The 17,237-nt window shown below is 40.7% G+C and overlaps 2 protein-coding genes and 1 pseudogene across 2 annotated transcripts; all 3 read right to left on the minus strand.

The window, feature by feature from the left end:
- Positions 1-205: 205 nt before the first annotated feature.
- Positions 206-3,077, minus strand: LOC129820227 (60S acidic ribosomal protein P1-like). Its single transcript, XM_055877250.1, has 4 exons — positions 2,849-3,077; positions 2,192-2,266; positions 1,846-1,951; positions 206-328 (listed from the first exon to the last, which is right to left on the minus strand). Exons 1-4 carry the CDS (start codon positions 2,918-2,920, stop codon positions 246-248), a joined length of 336 nt encoding a protein of 111 aa, XP_055733225.1. The 5' UTR covers positions 2,921-3,077; the 3' UTR covers positions 206-245.
- Positions 3,078-5,196: 2,119 nt separating this feature from the next.
- Positions 5,197-6,011, minus strand: LOC129820228 (prostate stem cell antigen-like). Its single transcript, XM_055877251.1, has 3 exons — positions 5,960-6,011; positions 5,655-5,771; positions 5,197-5,402 (listed from the first exon to the last, which is right to left on the minus strand). The coding sequence occupies exons 1-3, from the start codon at positions 6,009-6,011 to the stop codon at positions 5,197-5,199; spliced, it is 375 nt and encodes a 124-aa protein (XP_055733226.1).
- Positions 6,012-7,630: 1,619 nt separating this feature from the next.
- On the minus strand, positions 7,631-7,805 carry LOC129820421 (U2 spliceosomal RNA; annotated as a pseudogene).
- Between the last annotated feature and the right edge of the window lie 9,432 nt (positions 7,806-17,237).

A 17,237-nucleotide genomic window follows, 5' to 3' on the forward strand; every position in this document is an offset into this window, starting at 1 on the left:
AAGGCCAACTTCAATGACACATAGGATGTCATAATAGCAGGATTACTGATTAGAAAAATCTATATTCATAATCTACTTCAGGGTCAAGTATTCCACCTATTGGAGATGTTTTGTTCACAGGTGATCACATTTAATGTCTTTATCCCATAATGTATTTCAAATAGCACTTGTACCAAAGGTGTTCAAATGAAACCACATATTGCCATTTCAGTTTCTTTTGATTTTATTAGTTACAAAAAACTGGTTTAGTCGAAAAGACCGAAGCCCATGTCGTCATCGGAACCCTCCTCGGATTCTTCCTTTTTCTCCTCCTTCTTCTCTTCCTTGACTAATACAGGAAAACAAGGTATGGCATCAGTACATGTATAGTGAAATAAATATCCTTACAGCTGTCAAATTAGAACAATAATCACATGACTAAACAGACACTTTTACCAAAACGTCTGATTCATGACGCTTTCAAGACCAGGACCTCTGACTTACGAGCGTTCAAGACCAGGACCTCTGACTTACGAGCGTTCAAGACAACTGGTATCTGACTTACGAGCATTCAAGACAACTGGTATCTGACTTACGAGCATTCAAGACAACTGGTATCTGACTTACGAGCGTTCAAGACAACTGGTATCTGACTTACGAGCGTTCAAGACCACTGGTATCTCAAAACAAGTTCTGACCAGCGGGACATCACTTTCAATGGCCATCCAACTCGGAATTCCTATCCAGAAATTCTGGCATCTTTCTAGAGCTACGACTTTTTGACTTAGTCTTTTTATCTCTGCGTCTTAGAAGCACCAATTAGGCCAATAAATGAGGTGAAAACTGATCCATTAGTGACAAACTGGCTCAATGAGAGCTATGGATAAACACCAGACACTGAGTTTGAAGCTCAAAGACAGTACAGTATTGTTTACAAACTGACATGATGGTGGTGCAACCCTGGCCCTGATTCAGAGCGGCAGTGGAAACCATGCTACTACTACAAAACTAGCATCGTAACATATGGGCAATTTTCTGGATACGATTATGATCAGAGCAACAAAAAAAAAAATGGTTCGTGATCATTAAGTTATTTTCGGGTGCCAGAAAGCATCGCATGTGAGTCAGTTTCTAAACCATACTGTCTGAGTCAGTCATGTGCATGGTCTAAATAACTAGACTGGATAGTTTTTCTGTTTGTAAAGAGATGGGCGGGCTGCACGGACTCGGATCATTTCACATACACTTTCTTGCATGTTTTCGGTCTGATCATAAGTCTTCTATGATAAATCACATGGCGAGGACATTTGCTGTCAATGTGCATAATATCTAACAAGTGGGGCGAGGGTAGGGAAAAGCCTAAACGCTAATGTGTATTCTAACTGAATGACAGCTAATGTGTATGCCCACTGCAAGTTGAGAAGACACACCCTCCACACACTGCTTCTAATCTGCAGTTTATTTGCAGTGAGGTATTTAGGCATATTAAAATATTTTTTTCCCGATCACGAGTATCATCTGATCTGACGCCCAACTGTCAATTTACGAATATGAGTATGGCCATGTCGACACACCCCTACCTGCTACCATCTACCTGTTACCATCTCCAGTCTAGCCGGTGCTTGCTAGCACCAGAGATGTTTGAAACAGAGGTCTGAATCTTCGTTGTGGGTGTTACAAGAAGTAAAAGCATGTAGAGTTTGTTTTTAAAATCACTGACAGTAGTAAGCACTGGCTCACATGGAAACCATGTTACTGTGGCCCTGCAGGTGAAACCCTGGCCCACTGAACAACACAATGGCCCTCTAGGACTGTAGCCCCATGCCCCTGGTAAAGGGGGGTGAAACACTGGTGTCCTTTAGTTACCTGGTGCGTCTGCTGCAGGGGCGGCACCTCCAGCAGCAGCAGGGGCAGCTCCACCACCGGCACCCACGTTGCAGATCAGGCTGCCAATGTCCACGCTGGCCAGAGCCTGTAACACAAACCGGGTCAGACATGATGCCGCCTTTACACATGAATTACTACCACGTCATAACATCATGGTTTACAGAGAGCAACTAAGTACCGTCACCATTAAACAAGGTTCACACAAAACAGTGAGATGGAAGGTTTTACACCATAGATATGAAGGAATAAGTCAGAAGCTACACAGAATATTTCTCAATGAACCCCTGCATGTGTGTAGGGTGATGGAGAAAAGGGCTTGACTCACCTTGGAGAACAGACTGGGCCAGAAAGGCTCAATAGTCACATTGGCAGCCTTGATGAGAGCCATCAACTTGTCCTCCTGCAAATTATTATATTACACATTACAGACCTCTACTGTAGATGCATGAAGACAAAACCACTAACAGTATTTGGCTGTTGTTGGTTAGCCATGGACCAGGTTAGTAAGTAGTTGACCAATGCCAAAAAGGGTGGGAAACCCTCTGTATGAGTAAGCCAACTTGTTGGCTGCATTCACCGGCCTCAGTTTACTAGGCTAGCTAGCCATGGTAATGTTATTGGAAGAATGTTTCAAATTGTTACATTTGGCTAGCAATTTTTAATAGATCTGACTAAGGGCGCCAGGGTTCACTTACAGGCTATCGTAGCGATGTTTACAGCAACAACACATTGCTGGCTACACAGACTAGAAGACACACATGATGTCTGTGGCGTTAACTAACGTTAGCGAACTGATAGCATGTTAGCTGTCAATGTCACTAGCTAACTAAGGCGATAATATAGTTGGCGTTGCTACAATCCCTTCATATTTATTCAGACTCAGCTACACACTACCCCGGAAGTAGACAAGAACCAGCGTTCCAAGTAAGGCTGGTTAGCTACACAAGAGACCGGTCAAGGCACCATTTTAAGCGGGACTTACTGTGACGGTGACTTCATCGTCGTGGAGGATGAGGGCAGAGTAAATACAAGCGAGCTCAGATACAGATGCCATCTTTCTATGTATGTTCTTTAGTTTTGGGGTCGGATGCCTAAATTTAGTGGTGCTAGTCGCCGGATTCTGGGCCTTAGCTTCAAGAGAAGAACCAAGCACCTTAGGCACGTTTACTTCCAACTTGGATTTTAGCGGAAAGAGAATGAGAAAGGGCGGGACATGGGTGTATATACTAATCAACGTCACTTCTATGGGAGGAGTCAATGCAAATGACTACCGACTAAAACTTATTTGGATGACTTGTAGAATTAACAAATAAGACCACAAAGCAATTTTTTTTTAAACATTTAAACTACAGATTAATCTTCGTTTATTCTTCACATAGGATCAAACCCATTCACATAGGATCAAACCCATTCACCTGTATATAGCATCATTATTGTTATTTTATTGTGTTACTTTTTTCTTACTTTAGAAGCTCCAGAGCGACTGTTAAAGGACTAGAATGTAAATGTAATACAATGTCCTGGTTCAGCAACCAGGAAGTTATTCTACATGAGAACTGGTTCAGAACAGCAACCAGGAAGTTATTCTACATGAGAACTGGTTCAGAACAGCAAGCAGGAAGTTATTCTACATGAGAACTGGTTCAGAACAGCAACCAGGAAGTTATTCTACATGAGAACTGGTTCAGAACAGCAACCAGGAAGTGATTCTACATGAGAACTGGTTCAGAACAGTCTCAGAAGAGTTCAATAAACAAGAAAATAGCAGAGATACAAGTATTTGTGATTCAGGTCAAATATAGCCTTTTTCTCATATTTTCAAGCACTGGAGCGATTATGTTTTGTATTTACTCGTTGCGATTTGTAACTATAACACTCTGTAGCTTTATAATTCAGTTTTGTAACCGAATGCCTCTATTCAATCAGATCTGCTTTAGCTGATTGTTGTTTTGGCGGTTGTTTTGGCTGTGTCAGAGTTTGAACTGCGTTAAAGTTGTCCAGTCCACAAGCGGCTCCAGGCATTATACCTAAAGCGGACATTGCCATTGGCTGCACGGAGTCACATTTTATACATGGGCTCTATTCAGTCTTTATAGCTGAAGGGTTACAGATTCCCCAATAGAAATGTAAAGGTGATTTCAGATTGAGCCGACATAGGCAGCGTTTACTGTGAATGCAGTCTCTGCTAAAGCAGGACCATTGCCTTTAAATTTAAGTAATGCTGTAAAACTGAAGTTCCATGATGCGGATTGAATAGCACCCTAACAGAAATCTCATGCAACCATGTTTACATGTTTGAACACTGGAATGTGAGATGTAATCTACACCTCGATTAGGATGATGGAAATTAAATTACTTAATTGAATGATTTTTTTTCAATTTGAGGATAATTATTTATATATAGCATACGATTTCTCGCTCTGAACTTCTAATGAAAGTGGGGTGGGTGTGGCTTTGTGACATTGGTGGAATTTGAGTTGCGTGGCCAAGTACCCCAAGTGGGTGGATGTTTCCCTTAAGGACCTATGGAAGACTCTAAAATGAGCAAACTCCACTCACCCAGGACACCGGGCCATGCAAAACCAACTCAACCATTGCTAGCAAAATTTAGGCCTCACAGTGTCTTTATTTACAATATTCATTCCGTGCCAACACATCTAATTATGAAAAGTGAACAGTACCCAAGTCCAGTCTTTGAGTAAATCTGAGCATGGGAAAAAGAGCTACTGCCTAAATACTGCAATGCAGGTTTGATTGAATGGGGCCCTTAACCCTTACAGTGAAAAGGACGTCCTGTTGTCTGCCTGCCATCCTATACACAGGTATGTGACATCAACCGACACTCCAATATCATTGTCTGTGTTTGTGTTTCAGTTCTTTGTTACAAGGCCATCATCATCACTACTTTAAGAACTGGTGGATGGAGACACATGTCAAACTAATGATAGGGTGCGTTTTTATGATGAAACTATTGCATCTTATTTTTATGCCAGAACATATTTGTACACATTTCAGTCTTGCCTTTTGGCAAAGATACTAGGCCTACTGCCTTTCTTCAGCATATAAAATGACGGCCAAAGAGGTTAAACAAAAATAAAAACACCAGCAGAGATTAACACTCATATTTATTTCAGTTGTTCATATTCATTCATTTCAAAAACTTGATTCAGAGACACAGAACCAGCACAGATAGGAAAACGTTTTATTTCTTTCCTATCCCGACATAGATCCTGAGGATGAGCAACAACAACAACAACAAAAAACAGCAAAGATGAACCCACATATTGATTTCAGTTGTTCATTCATTCATTTCAAAAACTTCACAGAGTTTCACAGAGACAGAACCAGGCCAGATATGAGAAAAGACAAGCTGAGCAACAGGAAGTTGAGTCCAGAGACTGATGAACCGTTGCTGTTACAGAGGTCAGTCTGACAGCAGCTGACCTGCCCCCCCACTAAGGCTCCTAGGTTGGTGGAGGTGATTGCTGTACATGCCAAGCGGGTGGTGCAGGTCTTAGTAATGTACTGGATCCCCACTGGTGACAGACAGTGGAAGATAGATGAACTGGTTAAAGGGCTGGCAGATTGATTGATTGAGTCTATAACTGATAAGAGAAACAGTGAGGTATAATTTATTTTATATACTGACATGACAGAATTATTAACGATAGTTATTTCAGTTTTCATTAACCTACATAGTCAAAGTGACTGGTACCCCTGCACAAAACCCTACCTACAAAGAGATTTATTAATGTATCTATTCATTTACAGAGTATCTGTGCTCTTACAGATTTGGGCGACGGAGGTCATGCAGGTGTCATTTGAGAGAAAGCAGTTTTCTATGTTCTGGTTACACTGAGCATTGTTGTTTATGCCATTACAGGCATAACACCGCAGTGCCTCCACTGAAACACCAGAATGAAACATACAGTATACGTGTAAAACATCACTGAAATTCTTTAGATATTGACAGAACACACAATTCAAACTACACAGAAATCCAGTAATTAGATTACGGTGAAAGTCACGCGCACAATACACATGATTTGGGTAATATACCATGATAATAGATAATTCATTCCAAAATCCATACCTGCCATGTTCCCAAACAAAATGGGCATTAGTAACACAAGAATGGTCTTCATGACTGATAATGTGAGTTCTGCCGAGTTTCTGTTGCTGTAATAAAGTTGTCTGGTCTCTGCTGGGGGGTTTAAATAGCCAGGTGTGTTTGAGAAAGTCTACAGATTGTTACCAAGCAGAATCCACAACAATATTCAGAACCATTGTGTAGCATGGAATTTGTGATATCTTGTTTCATTTACTCCCTATAAATAGTGGATACCACAGTTACCCAAAAAAAACAACTCGAACATCGGAGGCTGCTGAGAGGAGAAAGGCACATGTTATTGTCTGGAACGAGGAGAATGGAACGGCACATGAATACCATTCCACTCTATTCACTACCATGAGACCAGTCTCCCGTGTAAGGCTAAAGATCAGTGGATGTAGAGTGACTTCAGTCAAACTGGATGTCACACCTTGTGTTTTATGAGTCTGAACATAACCAAAACATCTCATTAAATGAGATAACCAAGTGGTTTCACTCATGGTTGTAAACATCTGGTTTGTGGGGGACTGATTTGGGGGGTTGGTAATTAGATATGGGGTGTGTTCTCTTGTGGCTGTGGGCTTTAGTTATGTTAATTAAGACTATACATTAGAGTGCATTAGGTTTGTGTGGGTATTGTCTGTGATTGATGTCTGTTTAGATCATATGATGTAATGTCGGGTAGAACCTGACCCAGGAGTCATGACTTATGTCAGATCTGTGATTAGGGACTGATTCCTATAGAATGGTATTTGTACATACAATATTATTTTACTTTTTTTATTTTTTTATTTTTTTTATTTCACCTTTATTTAACCAGGTAGGCTAGTTGAGAACAAGTTCTCATTTACAACTGCGACCTGGCCAAGATAAAGCATAGCAGTGTGAACAAACAACAACACAGAGTTACACATGGAGTAAACAATAAACAAGTCAATAACACAGTAGGAAAAAAAAAAGAGTCTATATACAATGTGTGCAAAAGGCATGAGGAGGTAGAAAAGTAAATAAAGAAAAACAGTATGGGGATGAGGTAGGTAAATTGGGTGGGCTATTTACAGATGGACTATGTACAGCTGCAGCTATCGGTTAGCTGCTCAGATAGCAGATGTTTAAAGTTGGTGAGGGAAATAAAAGTCTCCAACTTCAGCGATTTTTGCAATTCATGTTAACATATGTAACATGTAATATTATTAAATTATATTTGTAATCTCATTGAAGATCTTTTGCACATATGCACATAATTCTATCCACTGATGCCGCAGACAGTTTCCAGGTGATGATGGAAAATGTCTGTTGTTCAGAGCCATAAGTCATCACATACACATTCAATCACATTGTGGCCAGCTAAGCTTATGGTAAGAACTCAGTCCTGCCAGTGATCAACTGACAAGTTCTAATCCAACATAGCTCTCTATTCACCTACAAGTGGATAAACCACTTGCTCTAACAGATGTTTGGTGAAAAGTTCAACAGTAATCGGTGTAGAGAAATTTGGCGTACTTTTTTTAACAGTCTTTTCACTTACGGGATACAATAGATCACCCCCAGAATACTTTGCAAGGGTGAAATCTGCATAAACATTGTTGATTGGTTGCTTTTTATAAATGTTTTATTAAAACGAAGCAACACATGATTTATATTTACAACGACAAGGGGCGCACCGTTCCTAGAGGTACTGCAATACCAGGTCGATGCGTGGAGTGGACGGAGCAAGCCCCTATTCCATCTCCCTGTTCCAAAAATCTATTTAATATATGGTCCCCAGATAGGGGACGTATCAGATATTAAACTGATGAGAACAGATTTTTTCTTTTGGAAAAGTTTTATTACATTTCCTTTAAAAACAGCTCATATATATTTTTGTACATCATTTTATACCAATAAAAACGGCATAAAAGCATAAAACACAGCATTTGAATATTACATTAAAAAAAATGTAAAGTACATGTTAAGAACAATAGAAACAACCATGAGTAAAACAGTCAATCTGTAAAAGCCATTTAAAATGTGTACAAATTATTTAACAAAAGTAAAACATTTTTAAGACATGAAAACATGTTAAAAAGTCACTTTGTTAAAAAGCGGTCTTCTGTCCTTTGTACAGGAACGGGGTCCTTATCAAAATCGCCTTCTCCTGCTCTTCCGAATCAATAACCGTCTTGTCCTTCGGGGCCCAGAGGAGATCCCTCCCCTAGGCGAATTGCCCTAGGCACCGCAACGCTGCCAGGCCGTGGCCGCCGGGACCTTGGGTGTTGTGGGGGACCCTTCGCCTGGGGTCGAGGCCCCCTTTTCTGTACCACCCCAGGGCTTCTGTGGCTACCATGGCCACTGCCTGGGGGGTGCTCTCTACTCGTTTCGCTACCAGCAGGTTGCGGGAGGACCACAGTGCATCCTTCAGACACGTGAGGGTGGGGTCGAGGCCCCCTTTTCGGTACCACCCCAGGGCTTCTATGGCTACCATGGCCACTGCCTGGGGGAGAGCTTGGTGAAGGCCTTCGGTGGAATAGGCCTTTCGGCCCACCCCATACAGCACGAGCTGGGGCGTTAGGTCCTCCCCTGCTGGCAGACATGGGGAGATCAGGGGGCCTGCTTCCTTTCACATGTCCCTGGTGGCTCTGCACTCCCAGAGCAAGTGCCCCACCGACTGATCTTGGCCACAGCCTGGTCGGGGGCACGCGAGTGTCCTCGCCATGCCCCGGGAGTGCATAACGGCCCTGACCGGGAGGATCTCGTGGGCAACCATCCAGGATAGGTCCCGGTGCCGGTTCAGCAGAGCAGGATGGGCCACGTTGCGCCAAACCGTTGTGGGCTCGACAGTAGCAAGCCTGCGCACTGGACACACTAGTTCCCGCTCCTGCACAAGAGAGAGAAGAGAGCGGTGTTTAGTTAAAACTGTGACTGCCTCTTTTTCCAGTTTAAAATGTCTTAAAAACTTCTGGAGCTGGATGTAGTGTGTGGATAGCTGGAAAGAGACTGGGGCTCGCAAATCATAATTTGGTTTTAATCCAGAGAGGATAGCAAAAGTATTTAGATCCTCTATGAGGCTGTGGAGAGACTCTAATTGTGGTTTTAAAAGAAAACATGAATCATCAGCATACAATGACACCTTAGTTTTTAAGCCACGGATTTCGAATCCCTTGATATTATCGTTGGATCTAATTTTAACAGCTAACATTTCGATGGCAATAATAAATACATATGCCGATAGTGGACAACCTTGTTTTTCTACTCTAGATATTTTATAACTTTCTGAGATGTAGCCATTATTTACTATTTTACACCTAGGGTTACTATACATAACTTTAACCCATTTTATAAGACATTCCCCAAAATTGAAATATTCTAGGCATTTATATATAATCTCCAGTCATACTTTATCAAAAGCCTTTTCAAAATCAGCTATGAAAACCAGGCCTGGTGTCCTCGATATTTCATAGTATTCTATTGTTTCCAGTGCTTGTCTTATATTATCTCCAATGTATCGTCCATGTAAAAAACCTGTCTGAGTAGGATGAATAATATCTGACAATACTTGTTTAATTCTATGCGCCAAGCATTTAGCTATCACAACACTGAAGTGTAAGAGGCCTCCAATTTTTTTTAACGGACTGGATCTTTATATATACCACTTGGGTCCTTTTTCAGTAATAATGATATCAGACCTTCTTGTTGCGTGTCCGATAATCTACCATTTATATAGGAGTGGATTAACATGCTAATAATGGTCCTTTGAGTATATCAAAAAAGGTTTGGTATACATCCACTGGTATGCCATCCAGGCCTGGCGTTTTCCCAGCCATAAAGGCTTTAATTGCATCAAGAAGTTCCTCCTCTGTAATTTGGCCTTCACATGAGTCTTTCTGTACAGATGTTAATTTTACATTATTATTAGGAAGAAAATCCATACAATTAGCTTTGGTTAGTGGACATGGAGGAGACTGAAACAAAAACATATTCTTAAAGTACTTTACTTCCTCTTTCAAAATATAATTCGGTGAATAATGCGTGAATTTGGTGCATTTTCCCCCATATTCCATCCAGTTCGCTTTATTTTTATAATATATTACACTGGATCTTTCTTGAATAAGTTCCTCGATTTCTTTTTGTTTTTCCTATAACTTATTCTGTGCCTCTATGGTAAAGTTTTTATTGCTATCTAACTGTACTGTTAGTCCTTAATTTTCCTTTGTCAATATGGACTCTTTTGATCTAAATTGCTTTTGTTTTATAGATGAGTACTGAATTGCATTTCCTTTAAAAGGCACATTTAAAATTGTCCCATACAATAAGGGGATCTGCTGTACCTATGTTATGTCTGAAAATGTCAGTTATAAATTTTTCTGTCCTAGTTCTAAACAATTTATCATCTAGTAGGCTTTGATTAAATTTCCAATATCCTCGCCCACGTGAACATTCTGTAAGAGTAATATATATATACTATTTATGTGATGACCCGACCACATTCTGTCCCCCATCAACACTTTTTAAACTTTTGGTGACAGAGAGAATGACATAAGAAAGTAATCAAGACGACTAGGTTGATTAAGCCTTCACCATGCGTATCTCACTAGGTCAGGGTATTTAAGTCTCCATATATCCACTAATTCCAATATATCCATGACATTCATGATTTCCTTAAATGCCTGAGGGTGATAGTTTGTAGTGTGATTTCTTTTCCGGTCCATAGAGGTATTTAAAACCGTATTAACCTGTCTAGGATGAGGGTGCCGCTAGCGGCACACCCCCCCCACCCCCACTGAAAAGGCAGAGCCGCGAAATTCAAAAAAAATATATTTTTTTAAATATTTAACTTTCACACATAAAAGTCCAATACAGCTAATGAAAGACACAGATCTTGTGAATCCAGCCAACATGTCCGATTTTTAAAATGTTTTACAGGGAAGACACAATATGTAAAGATGTAAATCTATTACCTAAAAACACATTAGCATAATCCACCATCTTTTATTTGTCCACCAACACCAGTAGCTATCACCAATTCGGCTAAACTAAGATATTTATAGCCCCTAACCAAGAAAAAAACTCATCAGATGACAGTCTGATAACATATTTATGGTATGGGATAGGTTTTGTTAGAAAAATGTGCATATTTCAGGTAGCTGGCATAGTTTACAATTGCACCCACCGTCACAAATGGACTAGAATAATTACAATGAGCAACGTGTTTACCTAACTACTAATCATCAAACATTTCGTAAAAATACACAGCATACACTAATCGAAAGACACAGATCCTGTGAATACAGACAATATTTCAGATTTTCTAAGTGTCTTACAGCGAAAACACAATAAATCGTTATATTAGCATAGCACATGTGCAAACGTTACCAGAGCATTGATTCTAGCCAAAGGGAGCGATAACGTAAACATCGCCAAAATATATTATTTTTTTCACTAACATTCTCAGAATTATTCAGATGACACCCCTGTAACATCACATTACAACATACATATACAGTTTGTTCGAAAATGTGCATATTTAGCCACCAAAATCATGGTTAGACAATGAGAAATGTAGCCCAGCTGGTGAGAAAATGTCCGTGCGCCATATTAGACAGTGATCTACTCGTATACATAAATACTCATAAACGTGACTAAAAAATATAGGGTCGACAGCGATTGATAGACAATTTAATTCTTAATACAATCGCGGAATTAATTTTTTTTAAATTATCCTTACTTTTCAATACAGTTTGCGCCAAGCGAAGCTACGTCAAAAAACATGGCGTCCTAAGCCACTAACATTTTTCGACAGAAACACGATTTATCATAATAAAAATGTCCTACTTTGAGCTGTTCTTCCATCAGTATCTTGGGCAAAGGATCCTTTCTTGGGTCTAATCGTCTTTTGGTGGAAAGCTGTCCTCTTGCCATGTGGAAATGCCAACTGCGTTCGGGATGAACTGGAAGCGTGCCCAGAGATTCACAGCGTCTCAGAAATAAATGTCCCAAAATCGCACTAAACGGATATAAATTGCTATAAAACGCTTTAAATTAACTACCTTATGATGTTTTTAACTCCTATAACGAGTCTTAACATGACCGGAGAAAGATTACTCCCAACACTAATGCTTGGAACAGGTGCGGGTCGGTGTCCTCCACGCGCATGACGCAGCTCCAAAAGAGTTACTAGCTACAGGGTTTTTTAATTTATAGTGCCTGTGATTGCGCAATCGACCCCATTCAAATCGTCATCACGTAAAGGCATCCAGGGGAAGACGTAAGCAGTGTCCGTATACTCATAGGAATAACATTGGCTTTAAAACTGACTCCAGAACAGTGGCCAAAATTTCTGAAATCTGACTCCATGTCAGGGAAATTGCTGTAGAATGGGTTCTGTTCCACTTAGAGACAAAATTTCAGCTCCTATAGAAACTATAGACTGTTTTCTATCCAATAATAATAATAATATGCATATTGTACGATCAAGAATTTTGTAGGAAGCCGTTTCAAAAATTACACGATTACCATAAATAGTGACAACAGCGCCCCCAGCCTCAACAGGTTAAAATCTCCCACCATAATAATAGAGTCTAGTGTTGCTTGTAGAGTTGATAAATTCTTATATATATTTTCAAAGAAGCTTGGATCATCATTACAGCCTTGAGTTAAATCAAATCAAATTGTATTTGTCACATGCGCCGAATACAACAGGTGTAGGTAGACCTTACAGTGAAATGCTTACTTACAAGCCCTTAACCAACAATGCAGTTAAGATTATTATATATATTTTTTAAAGTAACAAATAACAGAGCAGCAGAAAATGAACAATAGTGAGGCTATATTCAAGGGGTACCGGTACAGAGTCTATGTGCGGGGGCACCGGTTAGTCGAGGTAATTGAGGTAATATGTACAGTACATGTAGGTAGAGCTATTAAAGTGACTATGCATAGATAATAAACAGAGAGTAGCAGCAGCTTAAAAGAGAGGAGGGGGGCAATGGAAATGGTCAGGGTAGCCATTTGATTAGATGTTCAGGAGTCTTACGGCTTGGGGGTAGAAGCTGTTTAGAAGCCTCTTGGACCTAGACTTGGCGGTCCGCTCCGGTACCGCTTGCAGTATGGTACCGCTTGAGTATGACTCTACAAGCATGGCACACCTGTATTTAGGGAGTTTCTCCCATTCTTCTCTGCAGATCCTCTCAAGCTCTTTCAGGTTTAATGGGGACAGCTATTTTCAGGTCTCTCCAGAGATGTTCGATCGGGTTCAATTCCGGGTTCTGGCTGGGCCACTCAAGGACATTGAGACTTGTCCCGAAGCAACTTCTGTGTTGTCTTGGCTGTGTGCTTAGGGTCATTGTCCTGTTGGAAGGTGAACCTTCACCCCAGTCAGAGGTCCAGAGCACTCTGGAGCAGGTTTTCATTAAGGATCTTTCTACTTTGCTCCGTTCATCCTCCCCTCGAGCCTGACCAGTCTCCCAGTCCATGCCACTGAAAAACATCCCCACAGCATGATGCTGCCACCACCATGCTTCACCGTAGGGATGGTGCCAGGTTTCCTCCAGAAATTATGCTTGGCATTCAAGCCAAAGAGTTTCATCTTGGTTTCATCAAACAAGATAATCTTGTTTCTCATGGTCTGAGAGTCTTTAGGTGCATTTTGGCGAACTCCAATTGGGCTGCTATGTGCCTTTTACTGAGGAGTGGCTTCTGACTGACCACTCTACCATAGAGGCCTGATTGGTGGAGTGCAGCAAAGATGGTTGTCCTTCTGGAAGGTTCTCCCATCTCCACAGAAGAACTCCAGAGCTCTGTCAGAGTTACCATTGGGTTCTTGGTCACCTCCCTGACCAAGTACCTTATCCCCCGATTGCTCAGTTTCACCAGGTGACCAGCTCTAGGAAGAGTGTTGGTGGTTCCAAACTTCTTCCATTCAAGAATGATGGAGGCCACTGTGTTTTTGGGGACCTTCAATGCTGCAGAAATGCTTTGGTACCCTTCCCCAGAGCTGTGCTGTGCTTTGCTACAATTCTGTCGCTGAGATCTATGGACAATTCCTTCAACCTCACGGCTTGGTTTTGCTTTGACATGCACTGTCAACTGTGGGACCTTATATAGACAGGTGTGTGCCTTTCCAAATCATGTCAAATCATTTGAATTTACCACAGGTAGACTCCAATCAAGTTGTAGAAACAGCTCAAGGATGATCAATCCCCCAGACTCTCAACCAGGCTACAGCTAGAAGTCGAGACACACCACCCCATATTTACAAAGGTGTCTAGAGGGCCTGTCTTGTCTTAAGGTAATAGCCAATCAACAATGCTTATGCAGAGTTAACCCTTGCAAAGTCTTCTGGGTGTGATCTACTCTATCCCGTAAGTGAACAGACTGTTCAAAGAAGTACGACAACCTCCCCTACACCCATTTCTATCCAAGTTACCCACTCCTATCCATTACGATAAGTGGTTTGTTACCTTCTGGTTAATAGAGGACTATGTAGGATTAAGACTTGTTAATTGCTCACTGGTAGATCTGTGTTTCTAAAATAAGCTTAACTGACCACCATGTGTTTGAATGTATATGTGATGATGTAATGAACAACAGACATTTTCCATCACCAATGAAACTTTCTGGAAACTGTTGTCTGCAGCATCAGCGGATAGAGTTATGTTCATATAATCTAATAATATTATATGTTACAAATGTTAATGTGTAAAATAATCTTCTTCTAAGCACAAATACCATTCTATAGAAATCAGTCCCTAATCACAGATCCGATATATGTGGTCATAAGTCATGACTCCTGGGTCCGGTTCTACCCGACATTACATCATATGATCTAAACAGACATCAATCACAGACAATACCCACACAAACCTAATGCACTCTAATGTATAGTCTTAATTAACATAACTAAAGCCCACAGCCACAAGAGAACACACCCCATATCTAATTACCAACCCCCCAAATCAGTCCCCCACAAACCGGATGTTTACAACCATGAGTGGAACCCCTTGGTTATCTAATTTAATTAGCTAATTTCGTTACTTCTGGACATGCCCCCACCCCCCCTCATAAACTACAAGGTGTGACACAGTTTGATAGATGCCACCCTACATCAACTACTATAACACACACATTTACCTGTAGAAATAACACGTCTTCTTGACATTTTAATTTTGATAAGTGAATTAATAGGCTGTGTTTAGACAGGCACCCCATTCCTGATCTTTCTTTTTCAAAAATTGTTATTTTGACCAAACAGATCAGCTCTGAGCAAGCTCTGATGTGAACAAATGTGTGGAACAACTATCAGAATTTGGCTGCCCTTTTAAAATCAGTCTTTCCACCAAACATGGTTGTTAGTTCTATTGGTTAGGTTGCCAGAGACGCAAACCAGTCGTTTATTCTTTGTGTTCTGTATCTATGGACACAAACCTGTCATTCAGTCTTTATGGACATTCTATCCCTTGCTTCCCAGCTAACAACAAATGTTACCAAAATTTTAGAGAACGTTCCCTTAAGAGTTTCATTAGGCTATTAGCTAAAGTTTTCATAGCAATGTTCCAGTGATGTGTAAGGACTGTTTCCAAGAGACCATCCCCTTAATGTCAAACAGAACTTGACCAGAAGGTAGCTACCATAGAAGACAGCCAAAAGTTAGTTGAATTTCCATGTTATCGCAACGCTTTCAACAATCTAAAAGCACAATTTCTATAGTTGAAAAAGCATGTATTTTGCAAGTAGTAGGCATTTAGAACTAAATGTGGAGTGGAGTTTTATAGTTAGGCCTATGTGATGACATCACATGCCCCAGGTACATTCATAATCACTTGGTAATCATTTACATGATTGCCAGGTAGCCTAGAGCGTTGGGCCAGTAACCAAAAGATTGCTAGATCAAATCCCTGAGCTGACAAGGTCAAAATCTGGCGTTCTGCACCTGAACAAGGCAAGGCAATTTACAGGTGAAGTCGGAAGTTTACATACACCTTAGCCAAATACATTTAAACTCAGTTTTTCACAATTCCTGACATTTAATCCTAGTAAAAATTCCCTGTTTTAGGTCAGTTAGGATCACCACTTTATTTTAAGAATCTGAAATGACCAATTTGCGACCAAGCTTTAACTTCCTGACTGATGTCTTGAGATGTCGCTTCAATATATCCACATAATTTTCCTGCCTCATGATGCCATCTATTTTGTGAAGTACACCAGTCCCTCCTGCAGCAAAGCACCCCCACAACATGATGCTGCTACCCCCGTGCTTCACGGTTGGGATGGCGTTCTTCGGCTTGCAAGCCCCCCCTTTTCCTCCAAACATAACGATGGACATTATGGCAAAACAGTTCTATTTTTGTTTCATCAGACCAGATGACATTCTCCAAAAAGTACGATCTTTGTCCCCATGTGCAGTTGCAAACCGTAGTCTGGTGTTTTTAATGATGGTTTTGGAGCAGTGGCTTCTTCCTTGCAGAGCGGTCTGTCAGGTTATGTCGATATAGGACTCGTTTTACTGTGGATGTAGATACTTTTGTACCGGTTTCCTCCAGCATCTTCACAAGGTCCTTTGCTGTTGTTCTGGGATTGATTTGCACTTTTCGCACCAAAGTACGTTCATCTCTAGGAGACAGAACGCGTCTCCTTCCTGAGCGGTATGACGGCTGCGTGGTCCCATGGTGTTTATACTTGCGTACCATTTTTTGTACAGATGAACGCGATACCTTCAGGTGTTTGGAAATTGCTCCCAAGGATGACCAGACTTGTGGAAGTCTACAATTTTTGATCAGGTCTTGGCTGATTTTATTTTTTTTCCCCCATGATGTCTAGCAAAGAGTCACTGAATTTGAAGGCAGGCCTTGAAATACATCCACAGGTACACCTCCAATTGACTCAAATAATGTCATTTAGCTTATCAGAAGCTTCTAAAGCCATGACATTTTCTGGAATTTTCCAAGCTGTTTAAAGGCACAGTCAAAGTGTATGTAAACTTCTGACCCACTGGAATTGTGATACAGTGAATTATACGTGAAATAATCTGTCTGTAAACAATTGTTGTAAAACTGACTTGTGTCATGCACAAAGTAGATGTCCTAACCGACTTGCCAAAACTATAGTTTGTTAACAAGAAATTTGTGGAGTGGTTGAAAAACAAGTTTTAATGACTCAGAGTTAAATGACTAAGAGTATTTAAACTTCCGACTTGGGTCATTGGACACCTGCCTACAGCCATGGCATGATGCAAACAGTTCACAAAATGAAAGTAATATGGGCTAAATTAAATGTTATCCATCCT

Source organism: Salvelinus fontinalis, chromosome 22, assembly GCF_029448725.1.
Source record: "Salvelinus fontinalis isolate EN_2023a chromosome 22, ASM2944872v1, whole genome shotgun sequence".
In the NCBI taxonomy this organism is placed as follows: domain Eukaryota; kingdom Metazoa; phylum Chordata; class Actinopteri; order Salmoniformes; family Salmonidae; genus Salvelinus; species Salvelinus fontinalis.